The 18,706-nt window shown below is 45.6% G+C and overlaps 1 protein-coding gene across 1 annotated transcript in view; it reads left to right on the top strand.

The window, feature by feature from the left end:
* LOC120942724 overlaps nt 1–18,706 on the top strand; it is a 100,051-nt gene that overhangs the window by 21,721 nt on the left and 59,624 nt on the right. The window contains exons 8-20 of the mRNA XM_040355649.1: nt 67–220; nt 1,394–1,538; nt 3,611–3,684; nt 5,071–5,203; nt 5,625–5,758; nt 6,894–7,031; nt 7,629–7,844; nt 9,378–9,508; nt 11,430–11,584; nt 14,245–14,402; nt 15,636–15,740; nt 18,347–18,420; nt 18,500–18,641. Coding sequence (XP_040211583.1) covers nt 67–220; nt 1,394–1,538; nt 3,611–3,684; nt 5,071–5,203; nt 5,625–5,758; nt 6,894–7,031; nt 7,629–7,844; nt 9,378–9,508; nt 11,430–11,584; nt 14,245–14,402; nt 15,636–15,740; nt 18,347–18,420; nt 18,500–18,641 — 1,759 coding nt within the window. The remainder of the gene's footprint in view (nt 1–66; nt 221–1,393; nt 1,539–3,610; nt 3,685–5,070; nt 5,204–5,624; nt 5,759–6,893; nt 7,032–7,628; nt 7,845–9,377; nt 9,509–11,429; nt 11,585–14,244; nt 14,403–15,635; nt 15,741–18,346; nt 18,421–18,499; nt 18,642–18,706) is intronic.

Below are 18,706 nucleotides of genomic sequence, written 5' to 3'. Positions count from 1 at the left end.
CCTCGTACCTTCCCTATACGTTCTTCTTGGCCTTACCTGCTCATCGTCTTGTATTTCCCTCCTCAGAACGGAGCTCTTTGTCCCCAGCAGCGGGGCCCGAGATAAAGCTGTGAAGCTCCTCATTGTGATCACCGACGGAGTGACGGTTGGAGATGACAGACGTCTTGAAGATTCAGCCAATGAGGCCAGAAGAAAAGGCATAGTGTGCTTCGCCATTGGGGTAAATGTCTCAGGAGATATGTCAGATCTCTATTGTAGCAATCATAGTAGGGTGACCTTCACTGTCTAATCACCCCCACCCAGACCTCCACAATGTCCCCTGGGAACAATGACAAAAGCTCCCAGGAGACATTGCGGGATCGAGGAAGTGATGGAATACCCGCACACTACCCGATGAATCCATATACAGGAAGTGACGGAATACCCGCACACTACCCGATGAATCCATATACAGGAAGTGACGGAATACCCGCACACTACCCGATGAATCCATATACAGGAAGTGACGGAATACCCGCACACTACCCGATGAATCCATATACAGGAAGCGGCCAGTAACATAAAGGATTACTAAGGTTCGCCTGCCCCTGACAGTGACTCGAGCTGGGCATCACCGCTTAGTGAAGGATTGGCTCGTCCTCACATGCACTTCACCAACACAACACAACAGCGTTGCCATGCCTCCATACACCTACTCGGTGTATGGAGGCACGGCTGTCTTGGGGGGACATGGACCTGAATCCAAAGTAACAACACCTCAGGGGTCCCCGGGCATGCATCTCACAAAGAGCACCTTTCGCCCCAAATGCCAGGGCCTATGATCGGTAGGCAAGAGGCCAGCATTCAGTCCTCTCCAAAAGCCTCTGTCCTGGGTGAGTCCGTCACATTGCCTAACCAAACCTAGCAGCCTATCTAAGGGGGCGGGTGCTACAAGACCTTTGTTACGGTCTTCTATTAAGTGGTGGAGACACAAACTACTGCAAGGAAATGTCAGCCCACCCATTTATAGTTGCTGGTAGCCTTCAATAGGGATCAAGTCTGGGTTCACCGATACCGTGGGGTTGTGGGCAAGTCTTCGGGATGCATGAAATATGTAAATTACTAACATTTGGCCAAACATTAACAGGTTTACAGCCAGAAAAAATGGAACAACCAATATTGTGGTGTTGCCTTTGCCTCTGGTCAGCTGAGTCACAAGAGCCAGTAATTTGAAGGAATGGATAGCCCCGCCCTCTTTCTATAAAGGTGTGGGCTCTTAGCTGCCATCATGTCAGTGTCTGGTGGAGCTCTTGGTGGAGAGCTGACAATTCTGTATAGGGAAAGACACTATTCTTTTTTTTATTTGGCATTTCCCTCATAGATGCCAGTATAATATCCCGTATTTCACCCACAGGTTGGGGATGCCTTCACTAGTGCAACAGCCCTTAGAGAATTAGAAACCATTGCAGCATCCAGTGACCGGATCCTCAGAGTCACCGACTTCTCTGCCCTCTCCCAGTTCCAGAAGACGTTGCAGGAGAAGATCTTTGCTATTGAAGGTGCCGTACCCAGGCTTTTGTAACACACATTTATAAATCATTTTTCGTGTTAGGCCTGTCTCATACATGGAGATGTTTATTTGTCTATAGAAATGATATCAGAGGGAAGGTTCTCATCTATTGGTAGATCTAGTAGTAGAACACATTCCCCTGGACGTCTTCTGAAATGCACAAGACGCCTCACAGATTTTCTAAACAGCTTCCTCTGCTCTAATGAGTGTCAGGAACTTACCCCAATGTTGGTGGCCACCAAGTAGCTCAGTCACCTTCATCCAATAACAATGGTGTGTGTCGATTGTCCAGGAACATGACTAGGGTAGCTAGGAGCTAACCACCCAACTTACACACTACCACTTCCTTGCGACCTCCATAACCCCTTTTCCTTGAGTAAAAGACCACACAACACTTCAGGTGGGGTAAAATGGTTGAACACTGCCTTTTATTAACAACCAACTTTATTTAAATTAACCAACACAACATTTAAATGATCAAAACCAGATATAATGATTATGAGGTCCTTGATGGTACCAATCTACCCATACCCTTTTATTGTGTCAGTGGCACCAGCTAGCTGAGTTGCCACCCCAGACGCTACTTATAGACTCAGGGCCTAAACCCAGCTGACCTCAGCCAACCAGGGTCCTTAACGCTCTCCGTTCACTACCCAGTGAACCGTTCCCACTCGAGGATACCATACCTGAGATGGTTCCCCACTGCTTACCCAAATGAACCGAATTATACCGCGGCCAATGATTCCAAAATGCCACACATAGACAAACAAAGACCTGACCAAATTGTACGGGCGGGAGGGAGGGATGTTCTTCCCTGGCTACCACAAGCAACTGTTGGAGCCCCACCCCGCTTCTACAGCTAATATCTCCCTAGCTCCCCCCCCAGACCCTTTTCACCAGCCAATGGGGTGCCAACTATTTTAAAACATAATACCTCCCTTAACCCCTCGGTTGCCTGGATACCCTTACCACCCTGTCATGTCCCCCCTCCACTGACTGCGCTCCTGCTCAACTACGGAGCTTTCTGGATAGGAGGTGTAAATGTTTGTGATCAGTAAAAGAAAAGAAAAGAAAAGATAAATGAAATTATTAATTCAGGGCAATTCCAAGGAAAATGAGGGTCCACGCGTATCTTGTGCTCTTAAAGGAACAGATTGTGCAGTTTCTAGACCCATTCAGGCCAGGAGAATCTGCATGATGACTCTGAAAAGAAACCAGAGAAACGGGGGTGAAATGGCCTAGTGTATTATCATAAATGAAATGTATCAAATCCAGAATAAAATACACTTACCAAACTCTTGAAGAGCCTTCATTTGTCACCCACCCTCCATGGTCAGTGCTAATGCTGTGGGTAGCCGGGGGAACTACATCCTGTTTCGGGAAACACTTCCCCTTTCTCAAGCCTATGTTGCATGCATACAGGGCCTGGTGCAGGGAACCACTGGTGGCATGGTGCACAGCAAGGGAAATAGAAAGCTGTACCCAAAAGAAACTATTACAGCAGAAATAGATGAATCTCATGATGCTAATTAATAGAACACAACACTTAGAAATGAGAAAAGAACTCTACAGATAGATAAACTACTTGATTTTTTTGTACTTTGTATGTGAAGACTTCTTTGCTTCTTTGAACTTTTTGTGATTGTTTTGTCCTAATTGGGTCATACAGAGGTGAGAACTCTGGAAGTTTTAAACTGGAACTTTTTTTTTTGCAGAACCTCAGCCGTCCTATCTGTTTTAAGCTCAGGAAACATGGAAAGAATGTGTTTACTGTGCCCAGCCAAGGAATTGGCCCATCAGAGAACCTTTATCTATGGCTGTACAATTGGCCTCCAGTGGTTAGGTGGACTTGTAGAAGATAACCTAGATCGGAGTTGAATGAAATCCTCCTGATTCTTCTATCTCTGCTTCGCCCATTACACTTCTAGTACACAGATTACTTAGGGTGGAGCACACATTACACCCCAGATTAGGAGCTATGGGGGGGCTACTGACTCTTCCTCTTAGATTTTGACCAATTTCGGAAGGCAATGTATCCTTACCAATCTCTCTCTTCTACAGGAACGCAGTCAAACGACGCAACTTCCTTCCAGATGGAGATGTCTCAAGAGGGGTTCAGTGCCGTCCTAACAGAGGTCATTCATATTTATCATAAGAAGAAATTATACAACCATTTTGTTATTACTATTATTACTGTAACGGAACCCCAAATGGGACAGGGGTTAAATCCGTTTACGATATTCCATTCCACCCAAGACAGCTTATCGACACTCCACAATCAGGCAAACGAACACGACCCATAAGAATTCCCCCAGAAACGAGACACACAGCTCTGTTTGGGGTTCAAAACAGGGAATGAATCTTTATCGCAAACACATGGTAACACATTTCTCTTCAAAATACATCCCTCCCACCCTTGGGAAACAGGGTGGGTTAAATTGTCCAATGACAATGGTGATACAGGTCAGGTGTGTTCAAACTTCTCCTTCAGTAAACAGTCTTAGCAGGGGGGGGGGTTGCTGGAGTGATTCCCCCCCCTTTCCTCACAGCAAGACACTTAAACATCCCATAATAGGTATCCAAACTGTCTACCAAGCTCCAATCCACATCACCACAGTAGCAGACTTAATTACCACAATAGACAATAGGATGCAATCACACCCCACCCTTTTCATCACAACAAGCTTACTAGTACACATCAGCCAACACACAATATATATACAATATATACAATATCTGACCGCATTAAATGTGACTAGCACAGACCATAGTGGGGTTCTCATTCACCCTGTGCCCCTAAAGTGACTCCCGTTACAATTACTATCACCAATTTTACCAATATTGTTACTACTGCCATATATTATTATTGAAGCCGTTATTACAATAACCCAAAATCTAATGCTACGTCAAACATTTCTAAACCTACTAAGTACTCTAATGCTGATGCTGACTTCAGTAATAATACAGTATTTCTAATGAACTAAATGGGACCAAAGAATTTATATGACTGTTTTTGACCAGATTGCGTAATGATAAAATGACTAGGTTTCCCCAAAAGGCACCACAAGCTGAGGGTCATCCATAGGAATAGTAGAAAAAAATATTTTTAGAACTACACTAAGAATACTGAATGAAACGATATGAGAAATTATAACTAGAACAAGTTTTGTGTCTTGACATCTTTCGGTTTGGCCTGTTTGGAACCACCATAATACAGGAATGGGCCTGGATGATAAGGGGACCTCGTTTAGCACATTGTACTCCAATCCCGCATCAAGTACTGAACACTGAGATGGTTAGATGTGAAATAAGCACACTCTAGTAGAGTGGCTGTATCACTCAGAAGTCCAATGGTGGGTCTCCATTAATGGTGAGACCTTTGTAGTGGTGAGGCCCTAATCATGGACCTCCTTCTTTAATAAGCAGTTGTGCTCGTTGCTCTTTTAATAAATCTACAGCTCTGGAAGTGACGTGTTTATGATCCTCTGTCAGTCAGTTACCCTTTGTCTTCTCCTCCTCAGGATGGGCCCATCCTCGGGGCAGTCGGTGCTTATGGTTGGTCAGGAGGGATATCAGTTTACACCGCCGGACAGCAAAATGGTGTCTTTATAAACAATACAAAGGATCAGACGGACATGAAGGACTCTTATATGGGTGAGAAGACAGATTATCTCCTCCAGCATAAAACAGTCATTGTTGGGCAGAAAATTGCTAAGTACTGAAAGTTTTTAGTTTTTTCTTCCATTTGCACTAATATTATTTAAAACAAGGTCTTCTCCATCAAGGATATTGGCCCTCTCGTAATGACAGGCCTGGGAACTCACCTCTGGAGTCCCATCACCCATCCCTGTCCTGGTAATACCTGTATAGTAGTGGAGGAGGGGGACACACATTTTGTGAGGGAGTCCAACACTTGTTCTGGGTTGTAGATTTTGTATGGAAAAGTAAGAAAAGCAATCTATCGTCAATATTTTAGACCTTTCAGAAGTTCTGAATGTGCCCCTTTGATTACACTCCAATTGCAGACGTTGTAACGTTGCATCTTTGCACACATAACATTAGTCAATCTCTGTAGGTTATGCTATACAGAAGGTGACAAAGGACCTCATAGCAGTTGGGGCCCCAAGATACCAACATACCGGGAAGGTCCTGATCTACGAAAGAAGAAACAGCCAGTGGAGGCAAGTGGCCACAGCCAATGGAGAGCAGGTGAGCCACGAATTGTCACAAGATAAATGGTAATTGTAATGGAAGTATGGACCTCATTCATCATTGCATGTGGATGAAGAACTGTATTAGTCTCCCATGTTGTAAATTGTGTGTCTCTTTTTCTGTTAAAACCCCCTTAAAAATAAAAATTCAACCCTTAAAAATTCATAAAGAGAGATCAGTAATCTGGTAACAAGAGGGGGACGATGGGGTGAAATGCTTGACAGACCTCCATGCAGGCCACATTCTGTGTTGTGTATATTATACAGCCACCCTCATCATATTGAATTACACAGAATATTCAGAAATATTCCTGACATTGTTTTTATCATTTTATAGTCACGCAGTTGTTATGGAGGTGCAGAGGAGCACACTGGTGGCACAGGGACACCGTTGGGGACACAGAGGTGCACAAGGCATGCTAGGAGTCATTAGAGGACACAAGGTGCACTTGGGGACATGGAGATCACAGGGTACACTTGGAATCAATAGGCACACGGGGGGGGGGGGTTAAGGTGTCCTCTTAGGAGAATTTTCTCTACTGGGTCCTCTCAGTCATTTTTATTTTACTGGGTCTTTTCAAGAGGTATAACTATTATTGGGTTCTCTCAGAAGATATTACTCTGCTCGTTCTTCTCAGGATGTTGTACTGTCCTGGGTCCTCTCTGGAGATATTACTATACTGGGTCCTCTCAAGAGATTTCAACCTTACTGGTTCCTCTCAAGAGCTTTTACTCTTCTGGGTCAACCTATAAGGTTTTGTTCTATTGGGTCATCGCAGGAGGATTTACTCTACTGGGTTCTCTTAGGAGATTTTATTCTTCTCGGTCCTCTCAGGAGGCTTTACTCTATCATGTTCTCTCAGGAGGCTATAATCTACTGAGTCCCTTAAGGAGGTTTTACTCTTCTGGGTCACCAATAAAGAAAAGCTTCCATTTATCCTGATATCTCATGTCCCTCCGAATTGTCTGCTGAAATGGTAACCAGCTGATGTCTCCAGAAGACATAAAGACAAAGTATAAGGTCGGGATGTACTTTTTGAAACAATGTCCCTGTCATTGGAGGGTTATACAGACCCATGAACTTCATCCAAACCTTTATTCTTCTCTCATTGTGCTTTACATTTCTCTCTCAGATCGGGTCATATTTCGGCTCAGTTCTAAGTGTTCTCAATGAAAATTCAAGTCCACCTGTCCTTGTGGTCGGGGCTCCAACATATTACTCTCCAGAAGTGCCTAGCGGACGGGTGTACCTGTGTCCCATCCCTGCCCAGGTGAGGTCTTTATTACAGTAGACAAACTTGATGGAACCAGTGAGACGAGAAGGGGCAGGGCAGGGTGGAGCTGGGGGGGGGGAATCATCCAATGGGGAGACATCTTACTTTGTAGAGATTTAATTTCACTTGCATCTACAGGACAGAAAGTGAAGGGAAATTTCCCCAATGGCACCAAAATTAACGTTCAAAAAGAGGGGGGAATAGGGGTGGGACTTTAAATGAGGCATATAGAGATACTACCATAGGCCTCCATCCCTGTAAATAGATAAAAAATGGGGGAGGTTGGGGGAGGTTGGGACTTTATATGAGATGCGATTTTTAGCTAAAATCGCATCTCATATAAAGTCCCAACCTCCCCCTTTTTTGATGGCACCAAAATAAGCCATTTTAACTATTTATTACTACAGTATATACCAAAAATAAAAGGTTGCTTTAGTTATTCTTTAATGAGTGCTAATATTCTAAAGTTGGATATCTGTGCCCCCCTTCCTCACATTTTCACCTTAGTGGCTTTGCAGATGCTGAGTGCCCCTGTTCTGTCTGCTAGTTTTCCTATATAACAATATATAACAGTTCCATTGTCTCTGGATTCAGGTCAGAAGTACTCAAACTATCTCTTGCCCGGAAACCCTTCACGGTGACCCTAGCCAAACCGTGGGACAATTCGGCTCTGCCATCTTTGTTCTTCCTGACCTGACTGGAGATAAACTGCCAGACCTGGCTGTTGGCGCCCCGTATGAGGACAATTATCAGGGAGCCGTCTATATCTTCCCAGGTCAGAAGAAGAGCTTCAGAACATCATATATACAGGTAAATTCATGCGACCTTCACAGTCTACTGTGCCTGTTTCTGGGTGTCATACATAACCTAATGTCCCTCTTGCTGGAAGTCCTGCATAATCCAATGTTCTTGTCACTGAATGTCCTACATAATGACCTAATATCCCTTTTGCTGGGTTTCCCACATGACATAATGTTCCTGTTGATGGGTGTCCTACACAATCTGAGGTCCCTGTCATTGGGTATCCTACTTGGCCTATCTTACCTGTCTGTAAGCGTTCAGCATGGTCCAATACTTATGTTGCCAAGTGATCTACATACCAATGTGATACAAAAAAAACGAAAAACTCACCACGCCCCCATCTATAGCTGGCCATTGCAGTAAGCAGCATTGGAAGGCTGAAACAGATAACAACAAAGACTGGGATTCTCTATCCGGAATGGTACGAGTCAGGGTTGCCCGCTTTCGCCCCTTCTGTTAGCTCTGGTTTTGGAACCGTTGCTGCAGAGGGTCAGGGCGAATCGGAGCATCAGGGGGGTGCTCGCGGGATCCCTTGAACACAAACTTTCTGCTTACGCAGATGACATACTATTCCATGTTGTTGACCCCCTTGTCTCCTTGCCGAACCTGCTGGAGGAGCTGGCTATGTATGGAGAGGTCTCAAATTTTCAGATAAATTACACGAAATCGTAGAAACTTCCGATTACGGTCCCCCAAACCTTAGCGACTTCACTGAGGGACACCTTCCCTTTCACGTGGTCTACCTCCTCAATGAAATATTTAGGTGTACAGTCCAATGTTCTCTTCACCATTTGCTCTAGATGGTCCAATGTTCTCTTCACCATTTGCTCTAGATCAGTGTTTCTCAATTCCAGTCCTCAGGCCCCCCCCAACAGGTCAGGTTTTCAGGATTTCCCTCAGATGAAAAGGCTGTGGTGATTACTAAGGCAGTGAAACTGATCAAATCACCTGTGCAAAATAATGGAAATCCTGAAAACCTGACCTGTTGGGGGGGCCTGAGGACTGGAATTGAGAAACACTGCTCTAGATGGTCCGATGTTCCTGTTATTACTGTTGTATATGATCTATTTTCCCTGTTGGTGGGTGTTATACATGGTAGATGTCAATACTGCTAGTTGTCCTACATGGTTTAGCTTCCCTTTTGCTGGGTTTACATTTTCCCTTGTTCAGACTGGAGTAAATTCTCACCTTCTTTATTCCAAAAATTGTAGCATGATGCATTGGCCAAATTTCCTGGATTAATATCACCTTCGCCAATTTTTAAAAAGTATTCAGAGCTGCTTTGTAAATAGGCGAGGGTCAGAAACCATATCTCTCTGGGATGAAAATCTTGGCCACGGAGGTTTATTTATCCAAACACTACTTTGGAAATGTTGTCGTTTTTTAAGCACAGCAATCCGCCGTTAACAAGGTTCTGATGTGTTTTCCAATTCTAACTCACCAAAATGAAATCTATAATGGATGTCATCCTTGCAGGTTGCCGTACTTTCCTGTGCCCAGCCATCTCTTCCTGATTTCTCTTTCTGTGTCTTCCTTCCACAGAGGGTCACTGGAAGCCTGGTCAGCAGCGGCATAAAGTTTTTCGGGAGGTCGTTAAGCGGGAATGTGGACATGACGGAGGATGGAATTCCAGATCTCGCCATCGGGGGTGAAGGCCGAGTCCTTATATTGAAGTAAGAAGGAATTATGCTTAGGGCCCCTCACACCAGATATATTGGGACTTTGTTGGGTACCCTTGCCCAACATAGTCCTAACACAATACATTGCCTACATGGCTTAGACCCCTATCATGACAGTTCACACCACTGCACTGAAAACTAAATGATATGATGGAATCCACCACATTGCACTGTGGCCAACAGAATTTACTGACATGTCACTTTGTGATATTTCAGTAAAGTTCACAAAAGAAATGAAAAGAAAAAGGTAAACAAACAGTGCAATGCACCGAGACCAGAACATTAGTCCTCCCTTTACACACCAGCGGCTATGCATTGCGCTGTCTTCTTTGGAGACAAGCAAGTTTAGGGAGTTCCTTAGAGTTACAATGACTAGTCAGAGTCTGGTTGTAGAAAGGAGAACTTGTATTGAAGAAAAAGGCTAAACTGAAAAGACAACCCAGCAGGAGGACATCCCGCCAGGCAAACACTCCATGGATTTAGATGCTCCGACAGTGTCTGTCTCAGGGAGTGGAATGCGGCCTGGCCGGTCCAGACCCAAAGGGGAGACTTCTGCAGAAGGAAGGCTTATCCCTAGCCTGTTACCACTCATCAGGAACCTCTCCCCACCGCTAGACACTTTCCCTGACAGACGGAGGATCTGTCCCTAACCTGTCCACTCGCAAGAATGCGTGCCAATGCCAGGAGCTAGGTTCTTAAATAGACTCTGCCACACCTAAGATGTTCAACAGTCATATGACCATCCAGCATCTAATCAGATCATTGCCCCAGTGACTCAGGAAACCATAGAGGAACCATATCCTTCATGACTTCCTCTACCTCTGCATGGCTGCTGCTGTTGAGCGCCACCTGCAGTGGAGACAGTAGACGGCACCTGCCTACAAACACAGGAGTCAGAAGACTTTCTCACCAGCGGACCTGTTATACATTTTTGGATTAGTCTTGAGGAGATGGTCTTTGCCCTCAGGCTTAGGCCTGTCTGTGTAGATATCCTCCCAGGCCTGCTGCCCAAAGAAGGCTACACATGTTTAATGGTCAGGCCTGGGACAAGGTATGGACCTGTCCTGCCTGGAATGGAGGAAGCTATACCAAACCTGGAGAAACAAGGAGAAGGATCTCTCCCAGTGGAGTTGTTCTGGATGAGAGGCTGGAGCCTTACAGTTGACTGGTAACCCCACAGAGAATGGGAATGGAGCCCTCTACTCACCAGCCAAAGTCCAGCCAAAGTCCAGAAACCGTGGACTCAGCCTAAAATCTCTTATTTTTTAAAGCTGGGAGAGGAGAGTGGAGCCTGCGCACAACTGTGCTCTTGGGATCTGATGCCCCAAACCCTCTCTCCTCTCTGTATCAATGGCTGACAAATAAATACAACATTTTGTCAAAGTTATTGGCGCCCAAGGTCTTACATCTCCCGTTATTGGCCATGGGCTCAGCCTCTGGGTAAAGAAATGCCCCCCCCCCCAATGTCTCTGGGGGTCCTTAATATGTCCCTGGAGGTCAGGGGTGCCACAGATTCACAGAATGGATGAAACAGAAGCAGGGAGATCCTTGCATGGCAGGTCTTTAGATACAACTTCTACTCCAGCAAGGAGAACAGTGATCAGTACAACAATGACATCACCAAATCTTGAAAGGAGAGCAGTCAGAGGATGCAGTGCCTTAGATGATCTCGTACTGCACACATACAGATATAAAGATACAGAACAGGAGAGCCTAGGCACAGCACATGCACTGCTAGTTTTCAGGAGGAATTCCAGGAAGAATGGTGTATTTTCAGAGTAATAATAACATTCCTAGATGTCCAATATAATACAGCAAATCATCACTGTTTCCATTCAGATCCACTCTAAATGTTTGTGATGTCACATATTCCAGTCATATTGTCATCAGTTCCTCCTTCTGACTCCCCTTGCAGATCTCGTCCAGTGATCGGTGTGTCTGTGTCCATGACATTCGATCCTCAAAAAATTCCACTTTCTTCCTACGAATGTTCAATCCCGGGAAGAAAGGAAGCTGCGACAACAGTCACCTTGTGCTTCACCCCTGAACTGAAGAGCACCCAAGCCAAAGGCAAGTGTTACTGTAACAGGTGGGAATTGAAGGGGGAAACGTGATGCAGATTTTAGAGCCCCCTCTAGTGGTGATCTGTATGTCAGACAGCACAGTCGGCATCTTGGTCAGAACACTTGTGGCATGAAAATCATTACAAGATATCTTAAAATAATACTGTTTTTTTGTCAATGTTTTTTTCCAAGCACTGTCTATAAACGTTCTCTGAGGTAAGAAGAACAGTAAATCCCAATCACAGAGTACATAATGGGCAAACATGGCTGCCGATGTGTAGGTACTGTAACCCCAGGGTGGTGACGTGTTTCCTCACCCGGCAGATACAACCCTTTTATATTGGTAAGGGTTAGCAGAAAATAAATGTCCAAAAAAATCAATTTTAGATTTTATACACTTTTTTAAAGGCTCTCTATGTCCCAGCCCAGAGCATTGGCCCAGACCCCACAAACCAGCAGGGCAACCAGCCCTCATTGCTGTTCTCCTGGCGTTCAGGAAAAATGGGTCAGGACAGAGCCTCTTCCCTGTCTGTCTGGGTGCCCATCATAGCTTTCAAGTGGCCAGTTTTTAAGAAGGTGACCCAGTTCTTGGCCTGGTCCCTCTATAGGGTTAGTTGTCATACCTCACAGGAAGGTGTCTTGGAGAGGGTATGGAATGAACCAGTCCTTGGCCTGAAGGTGTCATGGAGAGGGTGTGGGGTGACCAACACTTGGCCTGACCCCTCTATAGGGTTAGTTGTGATACCTTATGTAACGGCTACCCAAGTTGTGTGAGGGTCTCAGCCGCTGGAGACGTCCTTTTCCCTGGCAAGCTGCGATATGCAGGTACCGCCGGTATATCCCATCGAACGCCCTTCCAAGAAACGAGACGGGCTACGTTTGCAGAGTCAAGCAGGACTGACTTTTAATGCCACATTTTTCTTCCTTAAATCTGGTTACAAAATGTACAGAAACAAATGACACCCCCCCCCCCCCCCCACCCAGGGGGCCTTCAATACACACACTTTGAAAGAATTACCTTCCCTTGAGCCAATCAGCCGCTAGCCGTTTCGGCTCCTCAACTTGATCAGACAATAGAATTCAATTAACCTTTAAAACAATTATCACTCACACATAATCCCCATCAGCAGACACCTCACAGGGGGGCTGTTACCTCCACCAAAGAGTTCATTAGCTATGCGAAGGGAACATTAGCATTCAGCAATGAAAGGGACTTGTCCAATTAACCCTTTGAGCTCAGAATACAATGTGGTACATCCAATTGTGACAAGCCATGCAGTTCCTTGTAGTCCTCCCTGCAGGAAGACTATAACTGTCCCGGCAGCATGCATATGTCCGTTACACCTTACAAGAAGGTTTCTTGGAGAAGCTGTGGGGTGACCCAGTTCTTGGCCTGAAGGTGTCATGGAGAGGGTGTAGGGTGACCAAGCACTTGGCCTGACCCCTCTATGGGGTTAGTTGTGATACCTTACAAGAAGGTTTCTTGGAGAAGCTGTGGGGTGACCCAGTTCTTGTAAATAAAAACAGAATTGTGCTAAAAACTCAGCATAATCACAGCTCAGTAGTTCATAAGTGATAAAGTCCACCAGTATTCACAACTGAGGGCTTATTCAAAAATCCATCCACTATCCTCCGCTTGTGAGATCCACCACAGTGTGAAATAGATGTCTCCTTACCAGATTGTGATGACCCACCGTTACAGAGGGTCAGAAAATGCCCATAACAGCCTTGATCTCTAACCAGGAACAAGCCATGCATCTAAACATCTGGTCAGCTCACATCCAGTTGTCTCCACTCGGAACAGTGTGTGGATGGTTTCATAGAAAATATAAAGGCTCCATATAGTGTAAAACCTTAATTGCTTTTATTAAGTAAAAATGTATTGCATGTACAGCATCCAAAGTAATAGACAGCCTTAAGTCTGGTGTGCCGGCCGGCGCACATCCAGACAGACCGGTCCTTCTAGGGTACGATATCGATAAACCACAAGGTAACGTCAGCGCGTCGCTCCGCCCTACGCATTTCATGAAAGTTCACGTCGTCCAAGGGCACAAGTGACCCATTTCTTGGCCTGACCCCTCTATGGGGTTAGTTGTTATACATCACAAGAAGGTTTCTTGGAGAGAGTGTGGGATGACCCAGTTCTTGGCCTGACCCCTCTATGGGGTTAGTTGTGATATCTCACAAGAAGGTTTCTTGGAGAGGGTGTGGGATGACCCAGTTCTTGGCCTGACCTCTCTATCCCTCTTTACAGGCAGTTGTTACAACACACAAGAAGGTGCCATGGATAGGATGTGGGATGACCCAGTTCTTGGCCTGAACCCCCTATGCATTCAGTTGTGATACCCCACAAGATCATACCTTGGAGAGGGTGTGGGATGACCCAGTTCCTGGCCTGACACCTCTATATGGTCAGATGTAAACCTCACAGGAAGGTGCATTGGAGAGGGTGTGGGATGACCCCGGTTCCTGGCCCAAGTCCTTTATGCAGTCAGTTGTGATACCTCACAAGAAGATACTTTTGGAGAGTGTGTGGGCACAGGGATGACCAAGTTCCTTGCCTGATCTCTCTATGTTGTCAGTTGTGATACCTCTTCAGACAGGTCATGAATGGATGGATGGATGCATATGGACCATCATCATTGACATTGTCTCTTTTTCCTCCAGGTGGAATCTTGGCACAGGTTAACTACACTCTCCTGCTGGACCCGGCACTCACTGTAACCCGAGCCGTCTTCTCCCGCAAACCTGACACCAGGACAAGAAGCCAGTCCATGGAGCTTAGCAAGGAGCGGAAATGTGCCCAGCATGCCATCCTCCTACCTGTTAGTACCAAGCTGATAAATGTGGAGTGTAAAACTCCAATTGTCCGTGTCTGTCTGTCCTGGTGACAACCACATCCACATTACTTGTACGAGTGTTGTAGGGAGAAGAAGTTAGAGAAAAACCTCTTGCATGGGGAAACTGACAGAACTAATACGCCAATGCTATAACCTAATAACCTAATGCTAAAAAAATGTTTTGGGTGGAGTTAGGATTTAATACAATGAACCTCCATGAAGGTCTCACTGATGCTGGAGGTCCGGAATCCAAACTTCATCCAGGTCCAAAATCAATTTTCTGCCAATGTTAAACTATAGATTCGGGCTGACCAAGACTGAACCAGATACATACAATGGCGGAGTGCTAACAGCAATATGAAGTTTTACATTCTGGATGGCAGAGGGGACTCGGGATTCTGGTCCTCCAGAGTTCTCTAATTTGGAGATATTCATGACAGATTGGGGTCTTCCTTGCTCACTTCATGCACAGGTGGTATGTTGGGTAGAGTGGTGTTGTAGACAGTAAGCACACATGGTCTCGATTGGCAAAGAATGATGTATTGAGACAGCAGGTAGTCAACAATACAAACAGGCCCGGCAGGGAGGCTCACCCATCCGGTGCCACTTGCAGCGGAGAGACAGCAGTCTTAAGACTCAGGGATGCCAACAGCGTCTTCCACGAGAAGCGAGGTATATTCTGGCTGGTCTGACCCAAAGGAGAAGCTTCCTGGGAAGGTAGACATGGTGCCTGTTCTATCCCTACTCCAGAGGAATCTTTCTCTATCGCTGGTACTGTCCCTGACAGAAGTGGGAACCTTTCCCTACCCTAGCTTCTCACATAAAGTGCATCGCACCCAGTATTCGAGTCTTAAATAGACTCTGCTTGACCTGAGATGGCCACCAGGGTCACATGGGTCATGTGCATCCAACTGGTTCACTGGCCCAGGTGACTGAGGAAATCCTGACCACCAGATACAGTAGGGAACGTTCTCATACTTTCCTTGTGGTGGAGACCTCCCATTCCCTTTATTCATATAGCTGCTGTCTCTGAGTTTATCTTTTCTCACCCCAATGTACTATCATGATATAACACTGATGGGCAGCAGTTCTTTTTCCTGTAAACGGTGGGGGGGTCTCAGGATCAGGAAAGTCTCACTCTCTGATCATAGGAGATCAGTGTCTAGACATGAATTGAGTGATGTACTCCGATAACAATAAGTCCTCTCTCTGTCTCAGGAGTGTGTGGAGGACTCTCTGACTCCTCTCCGGATGTCTCTCAGTTACTCTCTTCTGGGAAATCCTGTGCTGAGCGAGGACACGAGGACCAGCTATGCTGAAGAGGTATGAGGGGCGCCGCACACCCACCATTGTCTTACACTCGGGATGGGGAGGCTGGAATAAAGTTTCATGTCAGACAATTTAAAGTCCACTAATGAGGGTGAGTGTGCACAGCGGAGATCTGTAGATGACCCAGAGATGGTGAAGTTTCTAGGCTGGTTCTCACACTCGTTGTGGTGGAGACCTCCCATCCCTTTTATCAATTTAACTGCTCCCTCTGATCATGAAGTCTGGTATTTTATAAATTGAATTATTAAAAAATTAGACGTGTTTCGGGATATATCTTGTGTTGTAAATATAACAAAAATTAAATAGAAGAGGGAACTGATAGTTAACTTTGTCCATTCATCATCCAGCCTCCCTGGCAGGGCTGTCGTAATGCATGGGCACCCTTGGGAACTGCCTGGGGGCCCCAGGTGCATGGGGGGCCTCATGCTAATCTTGCATTACATCATACTTGCCAACTGTCCTGGATCTGCTGGGATAGTCATGCTTTTTTACTAAGCTTTCTTGGGATGGCCAGTGTCCTGGGAACCTGTACTTTGCCCTCCTGATCTCCACACTCTACTTGCCCTTCTGCCTCCCCCCTGTACTGGGCCCTTTGTGTTACATTAGTCTTTGATTTATGCCATGTTTTCCTATTGTTTAAAATCAATTTTATTGAAAGTGCTAATAAATATATGCTTAATTCTATCGACTATCTATACTTTAATTCTTGAGAGTATATACGTAAATTTGGGCCAGGCTGGTAGGGGCCCCTGTGTAATACTTTGCCCAGGGGCCCATTAGGCCATTAAGATGGCTCTTTTCCCTGGTATTCTAGTAGAAAACTCATGTAGGTGAGATATTCATTTTTAAATCATTCGTTATAGTCTTGGAACACAAACCAGTTTCAGATTTTTCTCTGTGCCCATTGGGGCATTCCTTTTTGCTTCATTCGAACATTACATTCTGAGAAGATGACGAGTTCCCAGCCAAGCTGGAGGAAATGTATTAGGTCCTGGGATAGGATCCAGTACAGGAGGTATCTCTGGGAACAGTCTCAGTACCGCCAACCTAATCATGGAAAACGTCTGTGAAGAAAGAAGACTTTATTCTGTATTTTCTCATAGGTTCGTTTTTTTATAAGAACCCCTGGACCGATTTCGGTGAAATTTGGATATGTTGGTCAATTGGGACAATTTTCCCAAAAGTTGGACCACCCCTTTCCATACAAGGTATCCCTACAATTACATATCCCCTGATAGCCCCGATCTAGGGATCGGGGATATCAGGGGATATGTAATGGTAGGGATACCTTGTGTGGAAAGGGGTGGTCCAACTTTTGGGAAAATTGTGTGCTCTCTGCCTGGAGATAATTGGTTTATTCCTTAACTGATCTCAATACCTCCCAGGCAGAGAGAGGGCGGGGGTACTATAAAAGCTTGCTGTGATAATGTCGTCTGCTACTGTCATGTAAATGAACCTTAGGATGGCTCCTAAAGACCTTTCATTGTGTTATGCTAATGGACACTGTATTGTGTGAATTTCTATTGGCGATAAATGTGGATTGTGAGGTAGCACAGTCTAAAGGTCAGACTTTTAGCTCATGTAGAATATCTCAGAGACAGAATGATGTGTATTGAGGGGGGCTCGTTAGTATCCATTGTATGCTGAGGTGGAGTGGGTCATTGTACATCTGATTACTGCAAGTATTCTTTTTGGTGTATATAAGAGCCTGCCTTCTCAATAAAGTTGTTCTATGCCTGGTACACCCTTCATGAAGTCTTGGCTCATGTTTGGGGGGATATTCTAACCATTGGGAAGAATCATCCTGGACACTGCATTCATCTCCACTATCCCTCTACCTCCTATGGTAGCGATAATCACTTAGGCCCCATACACACGATAGAATCCATCCGCAGATAAATCCCAGCAAATGGGTTTCTGCGGATGGATCCTATGGTGTGTACACGCCAGCGGATCTGTTTCCGCGGAGAAATCTCCTCTGGGATGGATTCCAGCAGATTGGATATTTGCTGTGATGCACAACAAATCCATCTGCTGGAATCCATTCCAACGGATGGATCCGCTGGTCTGTACAGACTTACCGGATCCATTCGTCCAAAGGGATTCCCCGCACGCGTCGTAATGATTTGACGCATGCGTGGAATTCCTTATATGACAGCGTCGCGCCCGTCGCCGCGTCATAATAGCGGCGACGGCGCGACACGTCATCGGCAGAGGATTTCAGCGCGGATTTCAATGCGATGGTGTGTACACGCCATCGCATAGAAATCCTCTGAAATCCTCGAGAGGATTTATCCGCGGATACGGTCCGCTGGACCGTATCTGCGGATAAATCCTCTCGTGTGTATGGGGCCTTATGCTCGGCGATTGAGGGACGGAAAGAAGGCCGCAGGACCAGAACCACTGCAGGTCTTAACAACATCCAATAGTGATGAGACAAATGATGTCTTGGAGAAGACAATAAATATCAACCCCAAAAAAAACAAGAGAAGATAATACTAAAAACTCTGATAGAGGTCACCTACCTTATATACTTTTCACTGTGTAAGCTGATGGTGTCCTCAGTGGCTTATCAGAGAGAGGTCTCAATATCTTCTCAGGTCCCGTTTCAGAAGAATTGTGGTCGGGATGAGGTGTGTGAAGATGATCTGAGGCTGGCCATCAACTTCACTGGGTAAGATAGACCCCCTCAGTCCAGTCTGCCCCATACGGGTCCTCCCATTGCTGACAGGTGTCTTATCTCCCTCGGACAGTGTCACCCAGCTGGTGGTTGGGACGTTGCTTGACATCAATGTGACGGTCTCTGTGAAGAGTTTACAAGATGATTCCTACAACACCCGCGTTCTCATCCCCTTCCCCATTGGCTTGTCGTACCGTTTGGTGTCTCTTATTGAGGTAATTTGGGGCCCTCTATGGGAAGATCTCGGTTTGGTTGCAGAGTCTAAACCTTACTTTGTATG

Source organism: Rana temporaria, chromosome 6 (genome assembly GCF_905171775.1).
Source record: "Rana temporaria chromosome 6, aRanTem1.1, whole genome shotgun sequence".
NCBI lineage: Eukaryota > Metazoa > Chordata > Amphibia > Anura > Ranidae > Rana > Rana temporaria.
The sequence above is the reverse complement of the archived record's forward strand: the minus strand, read 5'-3'. Positions and strand labels throughout refer to the sequence as shown.